We start from the raw sequence: 20,971 nt of genomic DNA, 5'->3' as shown, positions 1-20,971 counted from the left end.
CCTCACCTGCCGTGTCTCCAGGGTGCTGACTGACACCCGCACACTGGCGAGCGAGTGCTGGCCGGGCACACCCCAGACACTTCCTCTGTAGAGGGGCTGACGCAGAAGCCAGAGGCCACCACCTTGAGGCTAAGCACAGGAAAGGAGAGTCTCCAGAGCCCCAAGGAGCGGGAGGGCCTGTCCCGATGAATGGGCTCGGTGGATCTTACCCTCTTCTCCTGCAAACACTGCCGGCCTGGGTTGTGGATGCAGGTGGACATGGGCCTCAGTGGTCCTCAGCCCTCAGGGCTCGAGCCCCTGAAGCACTGTTGCTGCCCCTTCTCTGACGACGGGTCAGGGGGTCATCCAGAGCTGGATGCAGAGCCAGGGCCCAGCACGAAGGCCCTGGGCTCCAGGCTCCTGCACCCCACATCTGGAATGTGCCAGCAGGGTCCAGTATGAGAGAAGAGTGGATCCCCATGTGAGTGAGGGTGGAGGACTACCCATCTGCCATGGCCATGGTGCCAGTGTCCACATCAGGTCGCCCTCGGCACAGATCCCATGTGAGGCTGCGGGGGCCACACCCCTCGTTCTGGGTGCCCGGGCTCTGGCCAGTTGCTCCCGCTCTGCTGGCTGCACATTCAGTAGCTGGTGAGCTTGGTGGGTCTGTGGGCACGAAGAGACCAGAACCTGCTCAATGAGGCCCCATGAGGATACCAGGCTGTGCTGAACTCCAAGCTTTGGAGGAGAGGGGCACCAGCCAGGGCCCTGCACAGCAGCCTCAGGTGCGAGAAGCTGGAGCCTAGTGCAGCTGAGGAGGGGCTAGGTGCAGTGGCTGGAAGTTGCTGTTCTCGGACCCAGCTCCGAGGCCCTCTCCAACTGTGTGGGCGATCCAGGTTGGACCCCAGGTGTGACTGTATATCTCAGGGGGCTGGGATGGGAGCCCCCTGAAAGCAGTGTTTTTGTTAATTCACTGACAAACCCACGTGCCTGGCACGAGATAGGTCCTCACTCTGAAGACCACACACCCTGGGGTCATCCACGGTGTACAGAGGAGGGGTTGGCCCTGCTCGCAGCCAGACTGGGCACAGCCCCCAGGGGGCTCGCTCAGGGCAGCCCTGTTGCCTGCCTGCCTGCTTCCTCGGCTGCTGCCACCTGCCCAGGTGGGACTCTGCGTGCCTCCTGCCCCAGGTGCTTTGTAGGAGTTTGACCACAGGTATCCTCTCCATCAGAGAGAGAAAAAGCTCACAACCTGGGACAACTCCAGGCCTGGCCCAGGGAAGATATCCTTATCTTCAGCAGGTGTGGCCCAGGGCAGGGGGAGGTCAGCCTCAGGAGGCACAGATGGTGGAGTGGCGTCTGCTCAAGGGCCCTGTCTGCAGGACAAGGTGCCAAAGAGGCACCTTGGGACAGAGCCTCGTGGCTGGGGCAGGCAGGGGTCACACCTGCTTCTGCACAGAGAGGCAGATACAGGTCCATGGTGTGGTCTCTGAGGTCCCACATCCCAGGTGTGGAATGACCGAGGTTGCTGACAGCTGTGCCATCTCCACTGGCCACTCATGAGGCCAATTTTGTCCTCTGGTCCCCGGAGATCCTGACCCCAGTGGCTTTGGAGCAGCAGACTAGGTGCAGGCCCCAGTGCACACCCGGACCCCACTGTGTGCTCATGGCCTTGCCCCAGTGAGGCCTGGGTGCTTCGTGAGGACCGGGACACTAGCATGGCGGAGGATACCCACGTGTGTGCTGCTCTGCGGTTCCTTTCCATGTTTCTTTAGGTAATGAAACTTGTACCCAACAGATGTGCAGGGTTCCGCTGTGCAGCTGCTGTGTGTTTTAGGGTCTCATTCCTGTGCTTCCAAGCAGGGCCACAGCTGTGACTGGCTGCTCCAGAAAGGGTGGGTGGGTGGAGACCCCGCAGGCAGGGTCACCAGGGGCAGCAGACCTTTTGTCAGCACTGATTTGTCATTCCAGGGACTTCCAGGTCCGCAAGCCCAGGTGAACAGGCAGTTTTATTCTGTTTCCCATGGCAAGTCCAGCCCCAGACTGACTTTCTGAGGTCACGCACGGACCCTCACCCCATCTAAGTCCGAGTCCTGGACTCCCACTGCGTTTACTGGAGGGCAGGGTGAGTGGGTGGCATCATTTTGGCGGGTGCTGGAGCCTCTGTGGACCTGGCATGAGTCTCTTCTGTTGCTGAGTCTCCCACAGACCATCTGCCTTCTGCATGGCTGCTGAGGAATCACTGGGGTGGCCCTACAGGTGGCTGAATGAGAATAGGACCTCCATGCTGCACCTCCCTGCCTGCCTGACCCCAGGGGTGTCCCCAGTAGCCGAGGTGGCAGGGATTGGCTGAGATCCTATGCAGAGCCCAAGGGCAGGGCCAGGCCTGAGCCCAAGGCGCAGGGCAAAGGTGGCAAGTCCAGGGCCCCTTTCTCCGCTGGGTACCTGGGGTCCAGCCTGAGCAGCAGGAGGGACTCAGCCCCTCACCCAGGCTGGAAGTGTCCTGAGCAGAGGCCCCTCCCACATGCACCCCCAGCCCCCACTGCGGCACTGGGGCCAAGACCAATAAACACCCACCTCACAGGAGACAGCTTTATCTTGTTGATCGGAAGTCTGCCAGCCCAATTTATGATGGAACGTAAGATCTCCAAATCTGAATTTATGCTCTGTAGAGTAACAGGAGGTCAATGAGATTAAACCTGGGCTTGTGAGAGGACCAGCATCAGTCTCGCTGCGAGGCGCTGCACAGAAAACCCACAGCCAGAGCCCCTGGGCCCCGCCCAGGCAAGCCAAGAAAAGTGGGGGCAGGTGGGATATGGGCCTGGGGCTCCCAGGAAGCCCACAGAGGGAGGCCGGAGAGCCAGGCAGCCTGGGGCAACCGTGGGACGGCCCCTGGATGGAGGAGACCGGGGGGTGCCAAGGGTTCCGTCACAGTTGGGGAGCCTTTTCCTGGTCACAGACCCACCCCCCTTCGGTCCCCAAGCCCTAGGTGCCCCTGGCTCTGAGGACAGTTGGGAGTCTGCCCTGAGGCAGGTTCAAGGACAGAGCCCTGACCCTGGCCCAGGGCTGCCTTGGGTGCCCATGAACTTGGCTTCCGGCTCAGTAGCTCCCTGTGCTCTGGAACCCGTGGGCAGGGTGAGGGAGGGGTGCTCGGTCCCAGTGGGGGCGTGGGCGCCCAGCCAGCACAAGGCTGGCTTGCTGAGCTTAGGGCAGACCCTGACTTCAGAATTTATACAAATAAACGCAATGAAAAGTGCTGGCAGCCCGATCTGATTACAGAGTCATTCATTCTCTGGTCGTTAATAATTTGTGCAATAAAGGACTGCAGGCCGCTCGGTGTGGGGGAGGCTGTGGCCCAGCCTTCCCTTGGCGCCAGCCCCGGGAGCTGGAAGCATAAATTATTAGTTTCTTATCGCTGGGCCTGCCATCGCTCATGCTGCCAGGGTCTGGCGGGAGCCGGTGGCTGTCCTGCTGCCCGCCAGGGCCGGCTCTCAGCCGTTGCCTGCGGCCCTTTGTCACCCCCCTCCCGGCCCCCCAGGTGTGGGAGCCCTGGAGCCTGGTCAGGCCCCGAGGCTGATGCTGGAGCCCCGAGACTCTGGAAGTCGGGAAGGTGGGGCTTTAGTGCTTGTCCTCCATCCTCTCAGTAACTGAGCCAAATCACTCCTGGTTGGAAACGCAGCCTCCCACACCTGGCCACAGCAGAACAGCAGCCTACAGCGCCCCTTGCCCAGACCCTGACCAGGGGGAAGAGACGGTTGCATTGGGTTTGTCAGTCCTCTGGGTGTGACGGGCCCCTCTGGGTGGGACTTGGCACCTGTACCTGGGCACCTGCAGGAGCGGTGCCCACACTCCCTGTGCCCAGCGCTGGGGCCCTGGCATAGGGCACCTCACACCCTCTCATGCCCTCACATGCCTGCTGCTGGGGTTCCCTGTCCCACCCCAGAAGGGAGAAGCTGAAGCTGAGGCAAGATTGGGAAATCAGAGTGGAGCCTCTGGAATCAGACGTCCTAACACTGGATGCAGGGGGAGTTGGGGTGTGAGTGCAGGGTGACCTCATGGACCCAAACTCTGATGTGCCTCTGGGGCTCAGCTCCCCTTTCTGGAGGGCTGGGGATTCTGGTACCCAGCCTTGAATTGTTGAGGATGGCAGGGTCTGGAGGGTAGGCAGTGCAGGAGGCTGTGCCCACTGCTGGCTGTGCAGCCTTGGGAAGACTTCTAACCTCTCTGAACGTCAACCTGTAAAATGGGAATGCAAATTAAACAAGATGAAATTAACATGCATTGCGAGTGTAGGTGGGGCAGAGACAGCCACCCTGGTAGCTGGTGAGGCTCTCACAATATCGGGTCCTGGAGCTCACAAATCCCCTTTTAGAGACTGCCAGCCTTTCCCCTCTTTCCATGGATGACCCCCGCTCAGCCGCCCATGTTTTGGCTCAGAAGGTCCCCCCGCCCTCCGGCCTTGGGATCACTGGACGCAGTCGGGGGAGGGAGGTGCCTCGGTGCCCTGTGGACCTGCCTGGCTTCCTGTCACTTCCCATCGGCTCCATTGATGGGTGCTCCTATTCTGGGTTGCATTTTCCTGCTTCTTTGCATGCTGGTGACTTTTGCTTGGGTGACAGGGACTGTGAATTTTGTTGGGCGCTGACGATTTTTTGTAAACATTTGCTTTACTCAGGACTCCAGAAAGTTACTTGGAAGCTGTTTGGACCTTTGCGGTCTTGCTTTTAAGCCCTGCTGGGAGGACCAAGGCAGCATTTGGTCTGGGGCTGACTGTGCCCTCCTTTACCATGGCACGGCCCTGCTTGGCTCTCTGCCAGGAGCTGACGTGCCCCAGCCTGGCTGGTGGACCACACACCTTCCCTGTCCACGGCCCTGGTGGGCTCCAGCCATGGTTCCTTCTGGTGATCTTGGGTGGTTCTTTCCTGGGCTTCTGTAGTTTCCTTTCTCTCTATCTCTCTTTCTTTCCTTCTTTTTCTCTCTCTTTCCTTTTTTTTTTTTTTGACAGAGTTTTGCTCTTGTTGCCCAGGCTGAAGTGCAATGGCTCTATCTCCACTCATTGCAACCTCCACCTCCTGGGTTCAAGCGATTCTCCTGCCTGCCAAGTAGCTGGGATTACAGGCATGTGCCACCAGGCCCAGCTAATTTTTAATTTTTTTAGTAGAGATGGGGTTTCTCCATGTTGGTCAGGCTGGTCTTGAACTCCTGACCTCAGGTGATCCACCCACCTCAGCCTCCCAAAGTGCTGGGATTACAGGTGTGAGCCACCATGCTCTGCCCTGTAGTTTCCTTTCAGGTGAAAATCCTCACTGGGGTCACTCTCTGTGCCCTCCTCTCCCCTTGGCCTCCCCAGACTCCCAGCTTGGTTCCCTCCCCTGAGGGAGACCCCTGAACACACCTGGGTCCCCGTGGCTACACCACAGCCCAGACACTCAGGGCAGCAAGCTGAGCATCGCAGGGCCGCCCCCTCCCCCAGTCGTTCCCCAGCCTTCCTCACTTGCAGCTCTGGCGGGAGGGTATCTGGCTGCTACCCCTGCCTCCACGTCTCTCCATCTAGTGTGCTCTTGACAGTGCCCTGCATGCCTGCGGGGCTCTTACAAGTGTTTTCTGAGTGGCCTGGGTGGGGCCTGGTCAACCTGCTGGACGACAGACCCTCCACCCATCCTCTGCCAACCTAGCTCAGCCCTGAGCTCCTGACATGGGATGGGACAGCCTGAACTTCAGCCCAGGGAGGGATGCAGGGGCTATGTTCAGGTGCCTGCTGCTCCCTGTGCACCAGAGATGGGTCACCTGGTTCTTCCTCCTCCAGGATTTCTGGCAGCCCCTGTTACCCAGGGAGGCAGTCCCACTGCAGGGGCCAAGACAGGGGCGGAGAGTGGATAGCACGCCCACTGTGAACGCCGTGGATGGGTCCTTTCCTCTCCAAAGGCTTTGTCACCAGGGCCCAGGTGACAGGAGGCTGTCATTGAGAGGGAAATTTAATCTTGGAAAACCCCCAGGAGAGCAGTGAAGCCTCAGGGTGCTGGATTTATTTTCTCAAAGTGCACTCTGGGCTGTGGGCAGCAGCCACGGCCATAACACGTGTGTGCCGCACCGGGGAACCCATCTGCTAACGGTGGCCATGGGACCGGGGCAGGCTGGTAGCACCTGGCTTTGGCTTTGGAGTGGACGTTGGAACAGGTGGCCCTGGGTCTCAGTCTGACATTGCCCCGGCACTGTGAGAACAGAGTGTTTCTGACCACGTGGGCTCAGGGTGGTGGTGGTGGTCTCCAGGACTGGCCTTCTCGATGAAGGAGCCTATGGGGCATGGTCTCAAGCAGGTCCCTGGACCCCTGACCCACAGGCAGGCCCAGGCCTTAGCTCACAGCCCCCAGATGAACAGGCAGAGGGGGTCAGGACAGGATGGACCAGAGCAGGCAGGGGCCCCTGGACAGAAAGGGATACAAGTGGGCAGGAGGGGCCATCTCCTTAGGTTTGGGTCTTGAACAGGGTGTGTTTTTCTGTTTCAGGGGCAGCCTGTACCCAGAGGCTCCAATGGGCATGGCGTGTTTTCAGGGGGCAAGTACATCTCTCTCTCTTTTTTTGAGATGGAGCCTCATTCTGTCACCAGGCTAGAGTGCAGTGGCTCGATCTCGGCTCACTGCAACCTCCAGGTTCAAGTGATTCTCCTGCCTCAGCCTCCCAAGTAGCTGAGTCTACAGGCGCATGCCACGGTGCCCAGCTAATTTTTGTACTTTTAGTAGAGACAGGGTTTCGCCATGTCGGCCAGGATGGTCTCGATATCTGGATCTCATGATCTGCCTGTCTCGACCTCCCAAAGTGCTGGGATTACAGGTTCGAGCCACCGAGCCTGGCCAAGTAAATGTCTTTACCAGAGGCTCCCTGGGGACAGGGTGGGTTCAGAAGGCTCCCTCTTTCAGTGCAGCCAGCAGCAGGGCAGAGCTCTGGGGAACCCCAAGTTGGAGCCCACATGGGTGGGGGACACTGCCTCCAGCCACCCTGGGAGCCAGAGTCTAGGGTCACTCCCGGTGTGGCTCCCTCCCTGCCAGGCACAGCCTGTAGAGACAGCTGCTTTGGGAAGCTTGGCCCAGACACTGCCAAGCTGCTGCATAGGGCATCTCCTGCCACACCCTTTGCAATCCTTCCGACAAGCCCCCTGGTCTCACGGCTGCTGGGCATCCCCTTTAGGCTCCTGCAGTTCCTCTCAGGTCTCCACACCACCTCAAGCAGGAGCATTGGATCTGTCATTTCCCGAGGTCAACCTGAGGCTCTGCGCCCACAGGATGAGCACACACGTCATGATTTCTCTGACTCCTTCCGCCACCACTGAGCCTACCTGTGCCAGACACAGAGCTGCAAACCCAGTAGGCAATGGTGAGCAGCTCACTCAGCCCTTTTTTTCCCAGTGTGGGTGTAGAAAAAGAAGCTGCAACCTTAGACCCACCTTCTACCAAAGCCTCCCAGGAGGTACAGTTGAGAAGGGGCTGACTGCCCTCACCCCACAACAGCACTTTGCCTTCCTTCACTCAGACAGCAGTTCCCTCTGTCTAATCCGATTCATCCTTGATGCTAATTCAAATGCCACTTCCTCCATGAAGCCTTCCTGGATCGCTCCAGTCAGAATGAGTTCATCGTCCTTGAACTTTCCAACACACACGCCGGCACTTCCAGAACTGGGCGTGCTGGCACTCAGGAGCTCTTCATGGCCGGACTGTAGGCCGCACAGGGGGCTCGTCTCTGCTCCAGGGGCCAGCTGGCACTCAGGAGGTCTTGGGAGTATGTGTCCCAATGGCTCAGCACTTAATAAGCATTATCTCAGGTGACCTGAAGCCACTGTGAGGTGGGTGCTGGCTCCACGTCCTTCACAGGTGCCAACTGGCAGGTGGTGGAGGAGTTTGAGGCCTGATCCTCTGGACCTCCGAGTTTTAATCAAAGGAGCCCACAGCTGCTCTGGGCCATGCTCGTGCAGAGCTCAGCACTGTGACATTCATTTGCTACTTAGTTATCAGCTAGGGCTCCACAGAGATTCCTGGGCTGAAAGCAAAAGAAAGCAGGGCATCCAGGAGGACCTGGAGGTGCTGGGCGCTGTCCAACTGCTCGGGCCTGAGCTAAGAGCTGCTGATCTCTGGATGTCTTAAGGTCCAGGGCTGCCCAAGGCTGCCTGCGCCATGAGCTGGGTGTTTGACCATTGACAACGTAAAGTTCCTTATTCTCAGTTTTATCCTCTGTAAAGATGGGAATAAAATACTGCCTTGTACAATTGTTGATAAATTCTAGATGTTGACCAGTGTATAGTGGGCCCAATAAATTGCAAACACCATTGTTTTCGATGATTTTAATAACAATTGAAAATCTATACACTATACACATCTAGCGTGGAATCTGTAGAGTGTATACCCCGCTTGTGCACTGTGACCTGCCTGTGTCCCTCCCTCTGCATCAGGCTGAGCTCTCATACACCCCATCTTCCCTGCACCCCTCTACGGCTCCCCCTGCTCTTTCGATTCCTTGGGTCCCTGACCCTGGGGACATACCTTCTCCACTCTGCTGCCTGCCTAGCACCCACCCTGGCCACCACACCCAGACCCCACATCCCAGATGGCCTCCCTCAGCCCCTGGCCTCCACAAGCACAACTCGCAGAATCACGTACATGGGTGGTTTCACCAAGGGCACACATCAGACACAGGCGAACCCACCTACTCGCCCTTGCCAGGCTGTGCACGAGCACTAAGACAGCTTCCCAGGTTTCTCTGGCCCCGGCCTGGGAACCCTGTGTGGGGAGCACCCCCACATGCTGCACGCTGGCTGTAGACTGATGCCATTTATCACTGGCAGATGATGAGTAATTTTATTGTGAACACAGCTCAGGGTGATGGATGAGGGAGTGGGGCAGTGATGCTGTGCTGCCTGCCCACTCCAGAGGGAGGCTGGAAGGAGACTCCTGCCTGTTTGTAAAGGGACGGTGGCCCGGGAGGGGCATGTGGAGGACGGAGTCCCCATCGGGGAGGCTGGCACAGCCAGACTGGGGTGGGGAGGCAGAGGATGCAGGCCTGGTCTCTTCCATGTCGGCACCCTTGTGAAGACCATAAGGGGGGGCCCTCACAGGGAAAAGACCGTCCCCCAAATCCTGCCTAGGGCCGAGGTCCCAGGGGCCCTATGGTGTGGGAGGCTGGGGACAGACAGCAGAAAAGGAGCGTTTCCCCTGAAGGCCTCCCGGTCCTTTCCGGGAGCCTGACCTCATCTTTGAGTCCAGCTCTCTGTGAACAGAGGTCTCACAGTGCTGGCCTCACCGCAGGTGAACCTGCACTTCTCAGGACAAGGGAGAAGCCCTCCGAGCCTGCTCTCCCTCGTCTGTGGGCCACGCACAAGTGCGGTGGCGGGGGTGGCTTTCTGGAGTTAGGGAAGCTGCCACACTGGGGCCTGCACAGCTGCCCACCAGAATGAGGGCCCGGCAGGCACGCCCAGCTCTAAAGGGTTGGGGGTGCGGGCGAGTCCGTCCCTGCCTGTTCCTGGGCCTGGGAGGAAGCCTGAGGGGTCTGCTGGTTACGACACCCCGCTAGCTGCTCAGCCAGGTCCCCTCCAGATGCCACCGGAAAGCTCCCCAGTGGCCAAGTCCCAGGTCCCTCGGGTGTGGCCGACCGGTGCCCCCACCAGCAGCAGCTGATCAGAGTTCTGGGGGCCCCAGGTCTGGCCCCACAGAGGCCAACCGGGGAGACCCCGCCGGGACCGGCAGGGGCCGCCCGGGCTGGCGGCGCCGTCGGGCACCCGCAGTCCCCGCGGCTGACACAGAGGGGCCGTCCCGGGCAGCGGAGGCGCCAGGGCGTCCGGGAAGTCTGGCCCCGCAGCTGCCCCCGGGGCCTGCGCGCCGAGCCAATCCCGAGCCAGGGGCGCCCCCACCCCCGATTCCCCACCCCTTCCCCGCCGTAACCCTTCCCTCTCCGAAGCGGGGCCGCTGCTGGCGCGGGGCCGGGCCCGGGGGGCGGCCGGCGAGGGCGGAGGTGCGGGTCCCAGCGTCAGGCCCGGCCCAGCCCGGGAAGCCGCCCCTGCGCACGACCCCCAGCCCCGCCGGGCCCACCCCCGCCCTTCCTCCCGGCCTCAGGGGTGGCAGTGACGACATCAGAAACAACCACCGCTTTTACCATCCCGGGCGCTCAGGAATCCGCGCGGCCCAGGAAACGGGCGGAGCAGAACCCCACCTGCTGCAAGGGCCGACCCCTCCCCCTTCCCCCTCCCACCTGTCCCCTCTCCCCCCCACCCCCCGCCCCTACTCCAGTCTTTCCCCCACCCCCTCCTCCTGCCCCCTCCACCCATTACCTCTCTCCTCACCCTCTCCCCTGCCCCTCCTCCCCTCTTCTCCCCCTACTCCCCTCTCTCCTCCTCACCCACCGGTCCCCTCCCTTCCCCACCTCCCTTCATCCCCTCACCCTACTCCCCTCTCCAGCCTCCTCTCCTCTCCATACCCCCTCCTCCCATCCCACCTGTCCCTCCTTCCCTCCCCTGTCCCCCCTCCTCCCCCGTCCCCCCTCCCCCTCCCTGTCCTCTCCCCCTTCCTTACTCCTTTCCCTCTGTAGACATCAGCGCACACAGAGCTCTCCAGGCCCCCCTTTTCTCTGAACCACACTTTGTCTCTTCCCCTTTTCTGGAAAACTTCCAAAGAATTGGCTGTCCTGGATCCCTTGTCTTTGTGGCTCTGTGACCTTCCTGCTCCAGCTCCCACCCCCCCCCCCCCCCCCCCCCGCAGCCTCCACCCTGTTCTGAGGCCTTCAGCAGCCCTCAGCCCTGCTCTCCTCCTGCCCCCACCAGCTCCTGCCCCCACCAGCCTGCACTCCTGTTTTGAGGCCTTGACAGCCCTTGGGCCGCTCTCCTGCCCCCACTCCTGCAGGCCTGGCGGTCTCCGCACCTGCTGCCCATGAGGAGGATGGGCTTGTGCTGCCTCGGACTTCGGCCACACTGGTTCCTGTACCTGCAGCTTCTATCCTAACAGGGGGTGCAGCTGATCGTGAACAAATCCACTAATGGTAAAGAAGAAAGCTCCTAGTTATCCTTGGAGAATTCAGGTAGGGTGATTGTCACTGGGTCAGTGCCTCCTGGGGGTCAAAGGCCCCATCCTGACAGGTGACCTGTGAGCCTAGCCTTGCCCAGAAGGAGAACTTTCAGGTGGAAGGAGGGACCTGGGAAGTCCCAGGGGGATTGTCAAGCTGGAGCAGGGAGCGGGGACAGGCCCACCTCCCAGATGGGAGAGGGTCTGCAGTCTCTTGGCTGGTCAGAAGGATGGGGCAGGAAGGAGGTGAAGAGGGTCTTTCTTACCCCTTCAGGATCCCCTAACCCTAACCCATGGAGGAAAAGTCAACTCCAGATGCTTCCTAAGCCCAGAGAACATGGAATCCAGCAGGTAAAATCAAGCATGCCCCCAACCTCACTTCTCCTTGTCCCTTGAGGGTAGGCAAGGAAACAGTGAACCCAGCACCTCCAGCCAGTGCAAGAGGCCGAAAGACCTCGTATTCTAATCATGAAAAGAAAACTTTTTTTTTGAGATAAAGTCTCCCTCTATTGCCCATGCTGGAGTGCAATGGTGCGATCTTGGCTCACTGCAACCTCTGCTTCCTTGGTTCAAGCGATTCTCTCACCTCAGCCTCCCCAGTACCTGGGATTACAGGCATCTGCCACCACACCCTGGTAATTTTTGTTTTTTTTTTTTTTTGAGACGGAGTTTCGCTCTGGTTACCCAGGCTGGAGTGCAATGGCACAATCTTGGCTCACCGCAACCTCCGCCTCCTGGGCTCAGGCAATTCTCCTGCCTCAGCCTCCCGAGTAGCTGGGACTACAGGCACATGCCACCATGCCCAGCTAATTTTTTGTATTTTTAGTAGAGACGGGGTTTCACCATGTTGACCAGGATGGTCTCGATCTCTTGACCTCGTGATCCACCAGCCTCGGCCTCCCAAAGTGCTGGGATTACAGGCTTGAGCCACCGCGCCCGGCCTGATTTTTGTATTTTTAGTAGAGAGACAAGGTTTTGCCATGTTGGCCAGGCTGGTTTTGAACTCCTGACCTCAAATGATCTACCCGCCTCTGCCTCCCAAAGTGCTGGGATTACAGGTGTGAGCCACCACCTCTGGCTGTTATTTTTAGAGATGGAGTCTCGCTCTTGTCACTCAGGCTGGAGTGCAGTGGCATGATCTCGGCTCTGTGCAAACTCTGCCTCCTAGGTTCAAGTGATTCTCCTGCCTCAGCCTCCCCAGTAGCTGGGATTACAGGCGTCTGCCACCATGCCAGGCACATTTTTCTATTACTTCAGTAGAGATGGGATTTTGCCTTGTTCGACAGGCTGCTCTCTAACCCCTGACCTCAGGTGATCCACCCACCTTGGCCTCCCAAACTGCTGAGATTAAAGGTATGAGCCACGCCTGGCTTTTCTTTCTTTTTTAAGATGGAGTCTCGCTCTGTCAGCCAGGCTGGAGTGCAGTGGCGCAGTCTTGGCTAGCTGCAGCCTGGGAAAGGGCAGTGTAATACGACTTTAAGAAACAGAAGCCATTCAGTGGCCAAAGAACAACAGAAAAGTCTTAGGGAGGTAGGGGAAACCGAGATGCCTTGGAGCTGGGATCCTGGGACCGAGGCGGCTCAGCCCGCACAGGAGCACCCAGCCCATGCTCCCCGAACTTTGGGCGGTGGCGGGTGTGATAAATGAGTGTGCTTAAAGGGGAGGGGGCAGCAGACTCCAGCATTGGCTATTCTGTCTGTGGCTAAGGAGGGCGCCCAGGACATGTGCTGCCTGCAGGGTGGCAGGAACCAGCTGCAGAGTCTGCCTGTGCTGCCCTTCAGCGGGGCTCCAGACTATCTTTCCTGGCCCTTGTGCATTTCACGTGGAGGCCGGCTGAGTCGAAGGGGAGAGGTCGCTGTCCCATCTGTCTCTCCTTCAAGACCCCAGAGACCATCTTGCTCAGGGAGCTTCTGACTAGGGACCCCCACAATTTTGCTGAGTGAGAAAGGGCTGAGGGTGAGAAGCAGGCGGGTTTGAAAGCCAGAGGCATCTCTGGTTGCACACAGGATGCTTTCACCTCCAGCAGGAGGGAGAAAGAAGGTGAAATACCCAGGCAGGGCCAGAGGCCAGGGTCCTGGTTAGGAAAGCCGGGGCCCCTGGCAGATGCAGTGGACATGTCTTGGCAGATATTCTCGAGTCTCCAGACTCTTCCTGGAAGCTCTGAGCCTCTGCAATCAGCTCCTCCATGGGAAAGAGGGAAAGGCAGCCTCTGCCCCTTCCTGGGCACGGGGCCTGGGAAAAGGTCAGCTCACCAGCACATGCTGAGCTGCTGCAGGACACAGCTAGTCCTGGCAGTGGGTAGTGACGGGGGCTTTCACCCAAGAAGATGGCCCTGGGCTGCTCCTGAGGAGACGTGGGTTGGGCTGTGCATTTGGAGGCACAGTGGGAGCTTGGCCAGGAGGTATGAGAGGCCCAGAGAGGAGAAAGTCAGGCTCAGGGAACACCGCTCCTTCCCCATGACGGGACAGGCTGAGCGTGCTACCAGCCAAGGTCTGCTGAGGAGGCAGGAGTCCTGGAAGGCCAGCCTGGCACTAGGCCAAGACCAGGAGTGCCCTGTGGTATGATCTGGGTAGGGGCCTGGCAGGCAGGGTCAAGGGCAGGGCTGGGGGCTAGAGGGGTCCTACCCATGGTTCAGGGAGACGGAAGGGTGGGCTACGTGAGGATTTAAGACGTGGGGTGAGTGCAGAGGTGGGGAGAAAAGGGGAGGTGGGGAGAAAGGGGGGAGGGGGAGTAGTCTTTGGGGTGGGGAGGAGGTTGCCACAAGGCCAGGCTGGTTGGTGCAGGGAGGCTGAGCCCTGCAGCCAGCTCGACTTACTTATTCTATTGAGGTGAAATTCACATAACAAAATCAATGGCGCCAAAGCAAACAATTCAGTGGCCTTCGGCGCTTGCTCCACCACCTGGTCCCAGAACTCGTCCTCACCCTACAGGGAACCCCGCACCATTAGGCAGCCAGTCCCTGTGGCCTCTCCCTGGAACTCTGCCACCCGCGATGGCTCTTCTGTATCTGTGTCCCTGTCCTGGACGTCGCCACGTTTCCCAGGCTGGTCCCTGTCGCAGCCCGTGCCCCGGGCGTGATGCTCCAGCTGCGCACTGGGCCCGAGTCCGGCCTTCAGTGTCCGGCCTTCAGCCCTCCGGGAGGGGGTTCCGCGCTTACCTTTGCGAGAAGCTCCTCGCACCCCGCGGCTGCCCCACCCCCACCGCGCAAGGGGACGGCCGCCACCTCTCAGCGGGCGTCCTCCCCCTCCTGAAATCACGGCCCTGCTGCTGGACCGGCCTCGCTTGGCTTGTGTTTTCCTGGAAACGTGGACGGGGGTTTCGGGGACCGGCGGGGAGGGTGGCGAGGACTCGGTGGACGCCCAGGCCCGGGGTTCCCCCACCGCGGGTTCCCTCCCTGGGTTCTCCCCTCCCCGTCCCCTCCACGGGCTCCCTCCCTGGGTTCTCCCCCCACGCCGGGTTCCCCGTTCCCTCCCGTTTCCCTCCACGGGTTCCCTCCCTGGGTTCTCCCGCCCGGGTTCCCCCCGCTGCGTTCCCCCCGCCCCCGGTTTCCTTCCCCCGTTCCCTCCCTGGGTTGCCCCCGGGGTTCCCTCCCTGAGTTGCCCCCCATTACCTCCCCGGGTTCTTCCCCCCGCCGCGTTCCCCACTCCAGGGTTCCCTCCCGGGGTCCCTCCCTGGGTTCTCCCCCCCCCCCGAGTTTCCCCCATTACCTCCCCAGGGTCCTCCCCGCGTTCCCTCCCCTGGCTCCCCCTCCCCGGGTTCCCTGGGACGCGGCGGGGCGGGGTGGGCACCGAACAGCCTCCCCGCCCCCCACGAACGCCGCCAACAGCCTCTCCCGTGGTCCCCACCCTCCCCGCGGCGGAGTCCGGCCACGGCCAGAACCGGATTTCCGCGGACAGAGCCTCCTGGAACGTGAGCTCTGACTCCGGCGTCCCGGAAAGACCCCGGCGCTCGGGGCACGCGGCCGTAGTGACCGCGCGGGTCTTTGTGTCGCGGTTTCCGCCGCGGGTCGCGGGAGGCGGCGGCGCGAGGAGCTGCGGCGCCCCCTGGTGGCGGAGGCGGCCACGTGCGGAGGCGACGGCCACACAGGACTGCGGCGGGCGGGGCGGGGCGCGGGGACGGTGGTCTCTCTGGACCCCGCGGCTTTGAGGGGGCCCCGGCACTCAAGCCCTGACCCTGGCGTCCTGAGCCTGCGTCCAAGGGGTCGTCGCCTGCCCGGATGCCGCCCCTCCCCGACCCCCCACCCTCGGCTGCGTCTTGGGCTCAGCCGAGGCTGGGGTGGAGGGCTCGCTTCTAATAAAAACTGCAGGGGGACGGCCAGGACCCCGGGCCCCTGGGGCTCGCACTGTCCTCTGCACTGGTCCCTTCTGCATCCGCGTCCCCCCAGCCCTACCAAACCCCGACCCTCCGCCCCAGGCCTCCCATCGTCGATCTGAGTGCAGCGGGAACCTCATGGGATGAGCACGTGGAGGGAGCTCACCGGGATGCTGGGCTGGGCACAGGGCTCACACCGGCCCACGTCCCTGCGCTGAACTTCCAGGGCTCCCTCTCCAGCCACCTCCCTTGTCCAGAGACAGCCGGGCTCGGCCTGTTGGGAACAGAGCTGCCCAACCTTGTGCCCCTGGGCCTCTCTGTAGGGGGTCCCAGGACTGCGTCTAGACACCTTCCCTGCTGGGTTCTGACAGTGGAGTGGACAGCCTGGCTCAGCCCGAGGGCTATGCAGCTCCAGGGGTAACTGTGGCTGTCCTGGCACTGCTGCGCCTGGGGCTGCCCTAAGGAAACACAGTCGGCCTCCACTGCCCGGGCTGCCTCTGTAGACGCAGAGGGCACACTAGGGGACTTGAGCATCTGTGGATTTGGCTATCTGTGGGGATCCTGGAACCAGTCCCCCACAGATAGGAAGAGATGACTGGGTGGGTTAAACAGAAGTTAATTTTATCACAATTCTGGAGGCTGGAAGTCCAGGGTCAAGGTGTGAGCTGGGCATTTCCTGGTGAGGGCCCATTCCTGGCTTGCAGACTGCCGCCTCTGTCCTCACACAATGGAGACAGAGAGTGGGTACTCTGGTGCCTCTTCATAAGGACACTAATTCGATCAGATTGGGGCCCCACCCTTATAACCTCATTTGACCTTAATTACTTCCTTAGCGGTCCCTCTCCAAACCCAGTTACATAAGTTAACCTGCAACACACACCGCATGGTGGCTGGGAGGTGTTGTGGACTCCAAGTGTGTGTCTCTGCCCCCAAATTAACCCCTAGGACCTCAGAATATGGCTGTTTGAAGATGGGGTCTTTAATGAGGCGATTAAGGTTAAGGTTAGGTGGGCCCCGATGCAATCTGACTGCTGTCCTTATAAGAAGAGATGAGGACACAGGGAGAAGATGGTGTCCACAAACCAACGAGAGGCCTCCCCTGTGGACACCATGGCGGCGGACCTCCAGCGCCCAGAGTTAGCAACTAAAACCGCTTGCTGCTGGGAACCGGTGGTGCTCTGTTATGGCGACTGCACCAACTAGCACAGGGCAACTCTGTAACCTCTCACTCTGGGCCTGCAGCCTCAGCCCCGTCACCCCACACGCATGGGCACACTCATTCCCCCAACTGAGTTTACCTCTCAAAGGAGGAATCTTGAAGCTGGATTGACTTCCCAGAACTCAGATGAGAAGGGATTATTATCGTCACTATTAATTAGCCCCACACACCTGCCCCTCTCTCCCATCTGGGAGCCCAGCCTAGGTTCTTCTTATAGGGAGTACAGGGCAGTGTGGGCTAGGGCACTGGTCTGTCAGCCTGAATGGCCGTCCTTCCTCTGGGTGAGGACCCAGGAGGTGAGCAGGGGGTGTGCTGTCCACTTCCAGGTTTTGGGCTCTGTTGGGAGGCACCCAGGAGTTGCCCCTCTTGGAGATGACCCTGAGTGCTCCTGAGCCATTCACTCCTATGGCACCTCAGGAGGGGGTCACCTGGCGTCACACCCACTTCCAACCACCTCGCTCCCTCAGCCCAGAGTCTAGCATGAAGACTGGCCTCAAGATGAGGCGCTCATGGGCACCTCCCCGAGACATGCCGTACCCCGATGTTTCCTGGTAAATAGGGTTGCCTGCATTTCATGCCTAATTTGTATTAACCAATGAAATTCATATTTTAAACATTTTGCATACTGGAAATGTATTCCAAAATGTCTCGCTTTTGACATAGTTTTGTGAAAAGGTGAAAACAGGACATGCTTGTGTGCACGCATGCATGTCTGCACACACATGCCTATGTGGAGGTCGGTAAGCAGGCAGTCAGCACCCCTAAAAGCAGCCCTCGAGCATCTGCTTTGTGTGGTCCTTAGAAACGCAGGAGCAGGCAGGGTGGTCGTCACCCTGAGCAAGAGTGAACGCTGTGGGGGCCAGAGCGCAAATGCAAACTTCCGCCCAGGCAGGCGCTGTGGCTCCCACTCTGAGAATGCACGTTGTGAATACGCCATCTGTCCTGACAAACGCTCTCTTCACAAACGCCAGCCTGGCTCCTCCAGCCTTCCTCCTGGTGAAGCCCGGCCTTAGGTCTGTGAAGACTTGGACAAAACAGCAAGTTTCTCACAGCCCAAGGGTCTGCCGTGGCACCAGGTGCCCACCTGAGCAAACTGAAGGCTGTGGAAGAAATTCCTGTTCCACCACCTGAGGAGACACCTGGGCAGCTGCCGACCACGTGGGCTGCACACACGTGGACCAACCCTGCCCAACTCCGCTGAGCCCCTGGTTCCCCTCTCCCTGCGTACTCTGTTTTTCCTTTATGTACACTTCTTTTTTTTGGACATGGGTCTCACCCTGGTTGCCCGGGCTGGAGTGCAGTGGTACAATCTTGGCTCACTACTGCCTCGACCTTGCAGGCTCCAGCGCTCCTCCCACTCAGCCTCCCAAGTAGCTGGGACTGCATGTGTGTGCCACCTCACTTGTACAATTTTTGTATTATTTTAGTGGAGACAGGGTTTTGCCATGTTGCCCAGGCTGGTCTCAAACTCCTGAGCTCAAGTGATCCACCAGCCTTGCCTTCCAAAGTGCTGGGATTGCAGGTGTGAGCCACTGTGCCCAGCCTATGAAGTAAACTCTTCTTAAAGAATGGTTTTAGATTTACAAAACAATTGAGAAGACAGTACACAGTTTAAAACGGCTCACATTTGCATGGCACTTGTTACAAGTAACGCACCCATACTGATGCATTCTTTTAACGAAAGGCCACACTTTATTTTGATTTTCTTAGTTTTTATGTAATGTCCTTTTCTTTTCCAGGATCCCATTTCGTAGTCAAGTCTGTTTAGGTTCCTAAACTGAGTTTTTCAGACTTTCCTTGTTTCCATGACCTTGACAGTTTTGAGGACGGGTCAGGTATTTTGGAGAATGTCCCTCAATTAGGATTTGCCTGTTTTTCTCATGATTATACTGGGGTGCCAGTTTTTTTGGGGGAGAAAGACCACAGAGTATAGTGTGCAGAGGTCAAGTGATCGCTGCTGATGTTGGCCCTAGTCCGTCTTCACTCCGCCACCCACTTCCACTCCCCTCCCTGCTTCCACTCTGAGCTTCTGAGAAGGAAGTTGAGGTGAAGCCACATTGGCGAAGTGGGGACTTAGGCTGCGTCTCCTTGAGAGCGAAGCCTCTGCATAGGTTATTTAGAACTATTCTGCACAGATTTGTCTCTTCTCCCCCATGACAGACATTTAACCAATCATGTTTTTATATCAGGATGGACTCATGTTCCCTTTAAAATGGGGGATGAATGTGGGGACAGGGAGGTCTGTGAGGGGCAGGTTTACCCATTCCCATGTGAAGGGTGCTGTTTTTGCATGCAATGCTGTGTGTGGGAGGCCTTGGACCTGGGGTGGTGTGGAAGGGCCAGTGCAGGGGTCTGAGGGGCACTTGGACCAGCATCCTGGCCCTAGCCAGCAGGACCAGCTCCTGCTCACTCACCCAGATTTTATCTCCAGCATCTCCTTTATCCTCAGTCTCCACACCTGGTTGGTCTTCCATCCCACCCCATCCCTGCATCCCACCCTGGTTCAGCCAGTATTTGGCTTCCTGTGCCGACACCCATCCCCTGCAGCCGGGGTGCATGTGCTGAGCCCTCAGTCACCCTGTCTGGCCATGGCATGGGCCTCTGTGAGCCGTGGGATGAGCCAGGCTGCCCAGGGAACGGCGGGGCAGGAGTGCAGCTGACAATGTGATGTTGTTGTGCCAAACATCCTCTGACTTTTTCAGGAGAATCCAGAAATCCAGATTTTTAAAATGTGGAATCTCCTCAATGGCCCCTTCAGAATCAACATCCTGGGTGCCAGGCTTATCCCAGGTCTCCAAGTGATTTTCCCCTTTGTTCCCCACTCTCTCTGATGTCCCCAAACCCCCGAGACACCTGAGCTGATGTGGGTGCTTGTCTCTGTATCTGCCACAAGGTTCTGGGCCACGTGCTTTCTGCTCAGGTCCTATCATTGGGCTGCAGACCTGGGGTAACAGCACAGCCTCTGTGATGGTCAATGTTTAGACCAAGCCTTTAAGATGGTCAGTGTTTAGCCAGCACAGCATCTATGAGCCTCAATTTTTAGACCCAGCACAGCCTCTATGAGCTCAATGTTTAGACCCAGCACAGCCTCTGTGAGCCTCAATGTTTAGACCCAGCACAGACTCTACGATGGTCAATGTTTAGACCCAGCACAGCCTTATAAGCTGAATGTTTAGACCCAGCACAGCTTCTATGAGCCTCAATGTTTAGACCCAGCACAGCCTCTATGAACTCAATGTTTAGACCCAGCACAGCCACTATGAGCCTCAATTTTTAGACCCAGCACAGCCTCTATGAACCTCAATATTTAGACCCAGCACAGCCACTATGAGCCTCAATTTTTAGACCCAGCACAGCCTCTATGATGGTCAATGTTTAGACCCAGCACAGCCTCTACGATGTTCAACGTTTAGACCCAGCACAGCCTCTATGATGGTCAATGTTTAGACCCAGCACAGCCTCTGTGATGGTCAATGTTTAGACCCAGCACAGCCTCTGTGAGCTCAATGTTTAGACCCAGTACAGCCTCTATGAACCTCAATGTTTAGACCCAGTACAGCCTCTATGATGGTCAATGTTTAGACCCAGCACAGTCTCTGTGAGCCTCAATGTTTAGAACCAGCACAGCCTCTATGATGCTCAATGTTTAGACCCAGCACAGCCTCTATGATGGTCAGTGTTTAGACCCAGCACAGCCTCTATGAGCCTCAATGTCTAGACCCAGCACAGCCTCTGTGACGGTCAATTTTTAGACCCAGCACAGCCTCTATGACATTCAATGTTTAGACCCAGCACAGCCTCTGTGATGGTCAATGTTTAGACCCAGCACAGTCTCTGTGAGCTCAATGTTTAGACCCAGCACAGCCTCTATGAGCCTCAATGTTTAGACCCAGCACAGCCTCTATGATGGTCAATGTCTAGACCCAGCACAGCCTCTATGAGCCTCAATGTCTAGACCCAGCACAGCCTCTATGAACCTCAATGTCTAGACCCAGCACAGCCTCTATGAGCCTCAATGTCTAGACCCAGCACAGCCTCTATGAGCCTCAATGTCTAGACCCAGCACAGCCTCTATGACAGTCAATTTTTAGACCCAGCACAGCCTCTATGACGTTCAACGTTTAGACCCAGCACAGCCTCTGTGAGCTCAATGTTTAGACCCAGCACAGCCTCTATGAGCCTCAATGTTTAGACCCAGCACAGCCTCTATGAGCTCAATGTTTAGACCCAGCACAGCCTCTGTGAGCCTCAATGTTTAGACCCAACACAGCCTCTATGATGGTCAATGTTTAGACCCAACACAGCCTCTATGATGGTCAATGTTTAGACCCAGCACAGCCTCTGTGTGCCTCAATGTTTAGAACCAGCACAGCCTCTATGATAATCAATGTTTGGACCCAGCACAGCCTCTATGAGCCTTAAT

The 20,971-nt window shown here is 58.5% G+C and overlaps 1 protein-coding gene and 1 non-coding gene across 2 annotated transcripts in view; both read left to right on the top strand.

The window, feature by feature from the left end:
* The first annotated feature begins 258 nt into the window (after positions 1-258).
* On the top strand, positions 259-12,383 carry LOC144577187 (uncharacterized). The gene is made up of 8 exons (XM_078333096.1): positions 259-435; positions 536-630; positions 1,951-1,974; positions 3,423-3,589; positions 4,352-4,532; positions 5,330-5,492; positions 9,538-10,995; positions 11,293-12,383. Exons 1-7 carry the CDS (start codon positions 259-261, stop codon positions 10,546-10,548), a joined length of 1,818 nt encoding a protein of 605 aa, XP_078189222.1. The 3' UTR covers positions 10,549-10,995; positions 11,293-12,383.
* Positions 9,901-20,971, top strand: part of LOC103791196 (uncharacterized) — a 126,821-nt gene continuing 115,750 nt past the window's right edge. The window contains exon 1 of the transcript XR_013519698.1: positions 9,901-11,034. This is a non-coding gene — a transcript (uncharacterized LOC103791196). The remainder of the gene's footprint in view (positions 11,035-20,971) is intronic.

Source organism: Callithrix jacchus, chromosome 7 (assembly GCF_049354715.1).
Source record: "Callithrix jacchus isolate 240 chromosome 7, calJac240_pri, whole genome shotgun sequence".
Taxonomy (NCBI): Eukaryota; Metazoa; Chordata; class Mammalia; order Primates; family Cebidae; genus Callithrix; species Callithrix jacchus.
The sequence above is the reverse complement of the archived record's forward strand: the minus strand, read 5'-3'. Positions and strand labels throughout refer to the sequence as shown.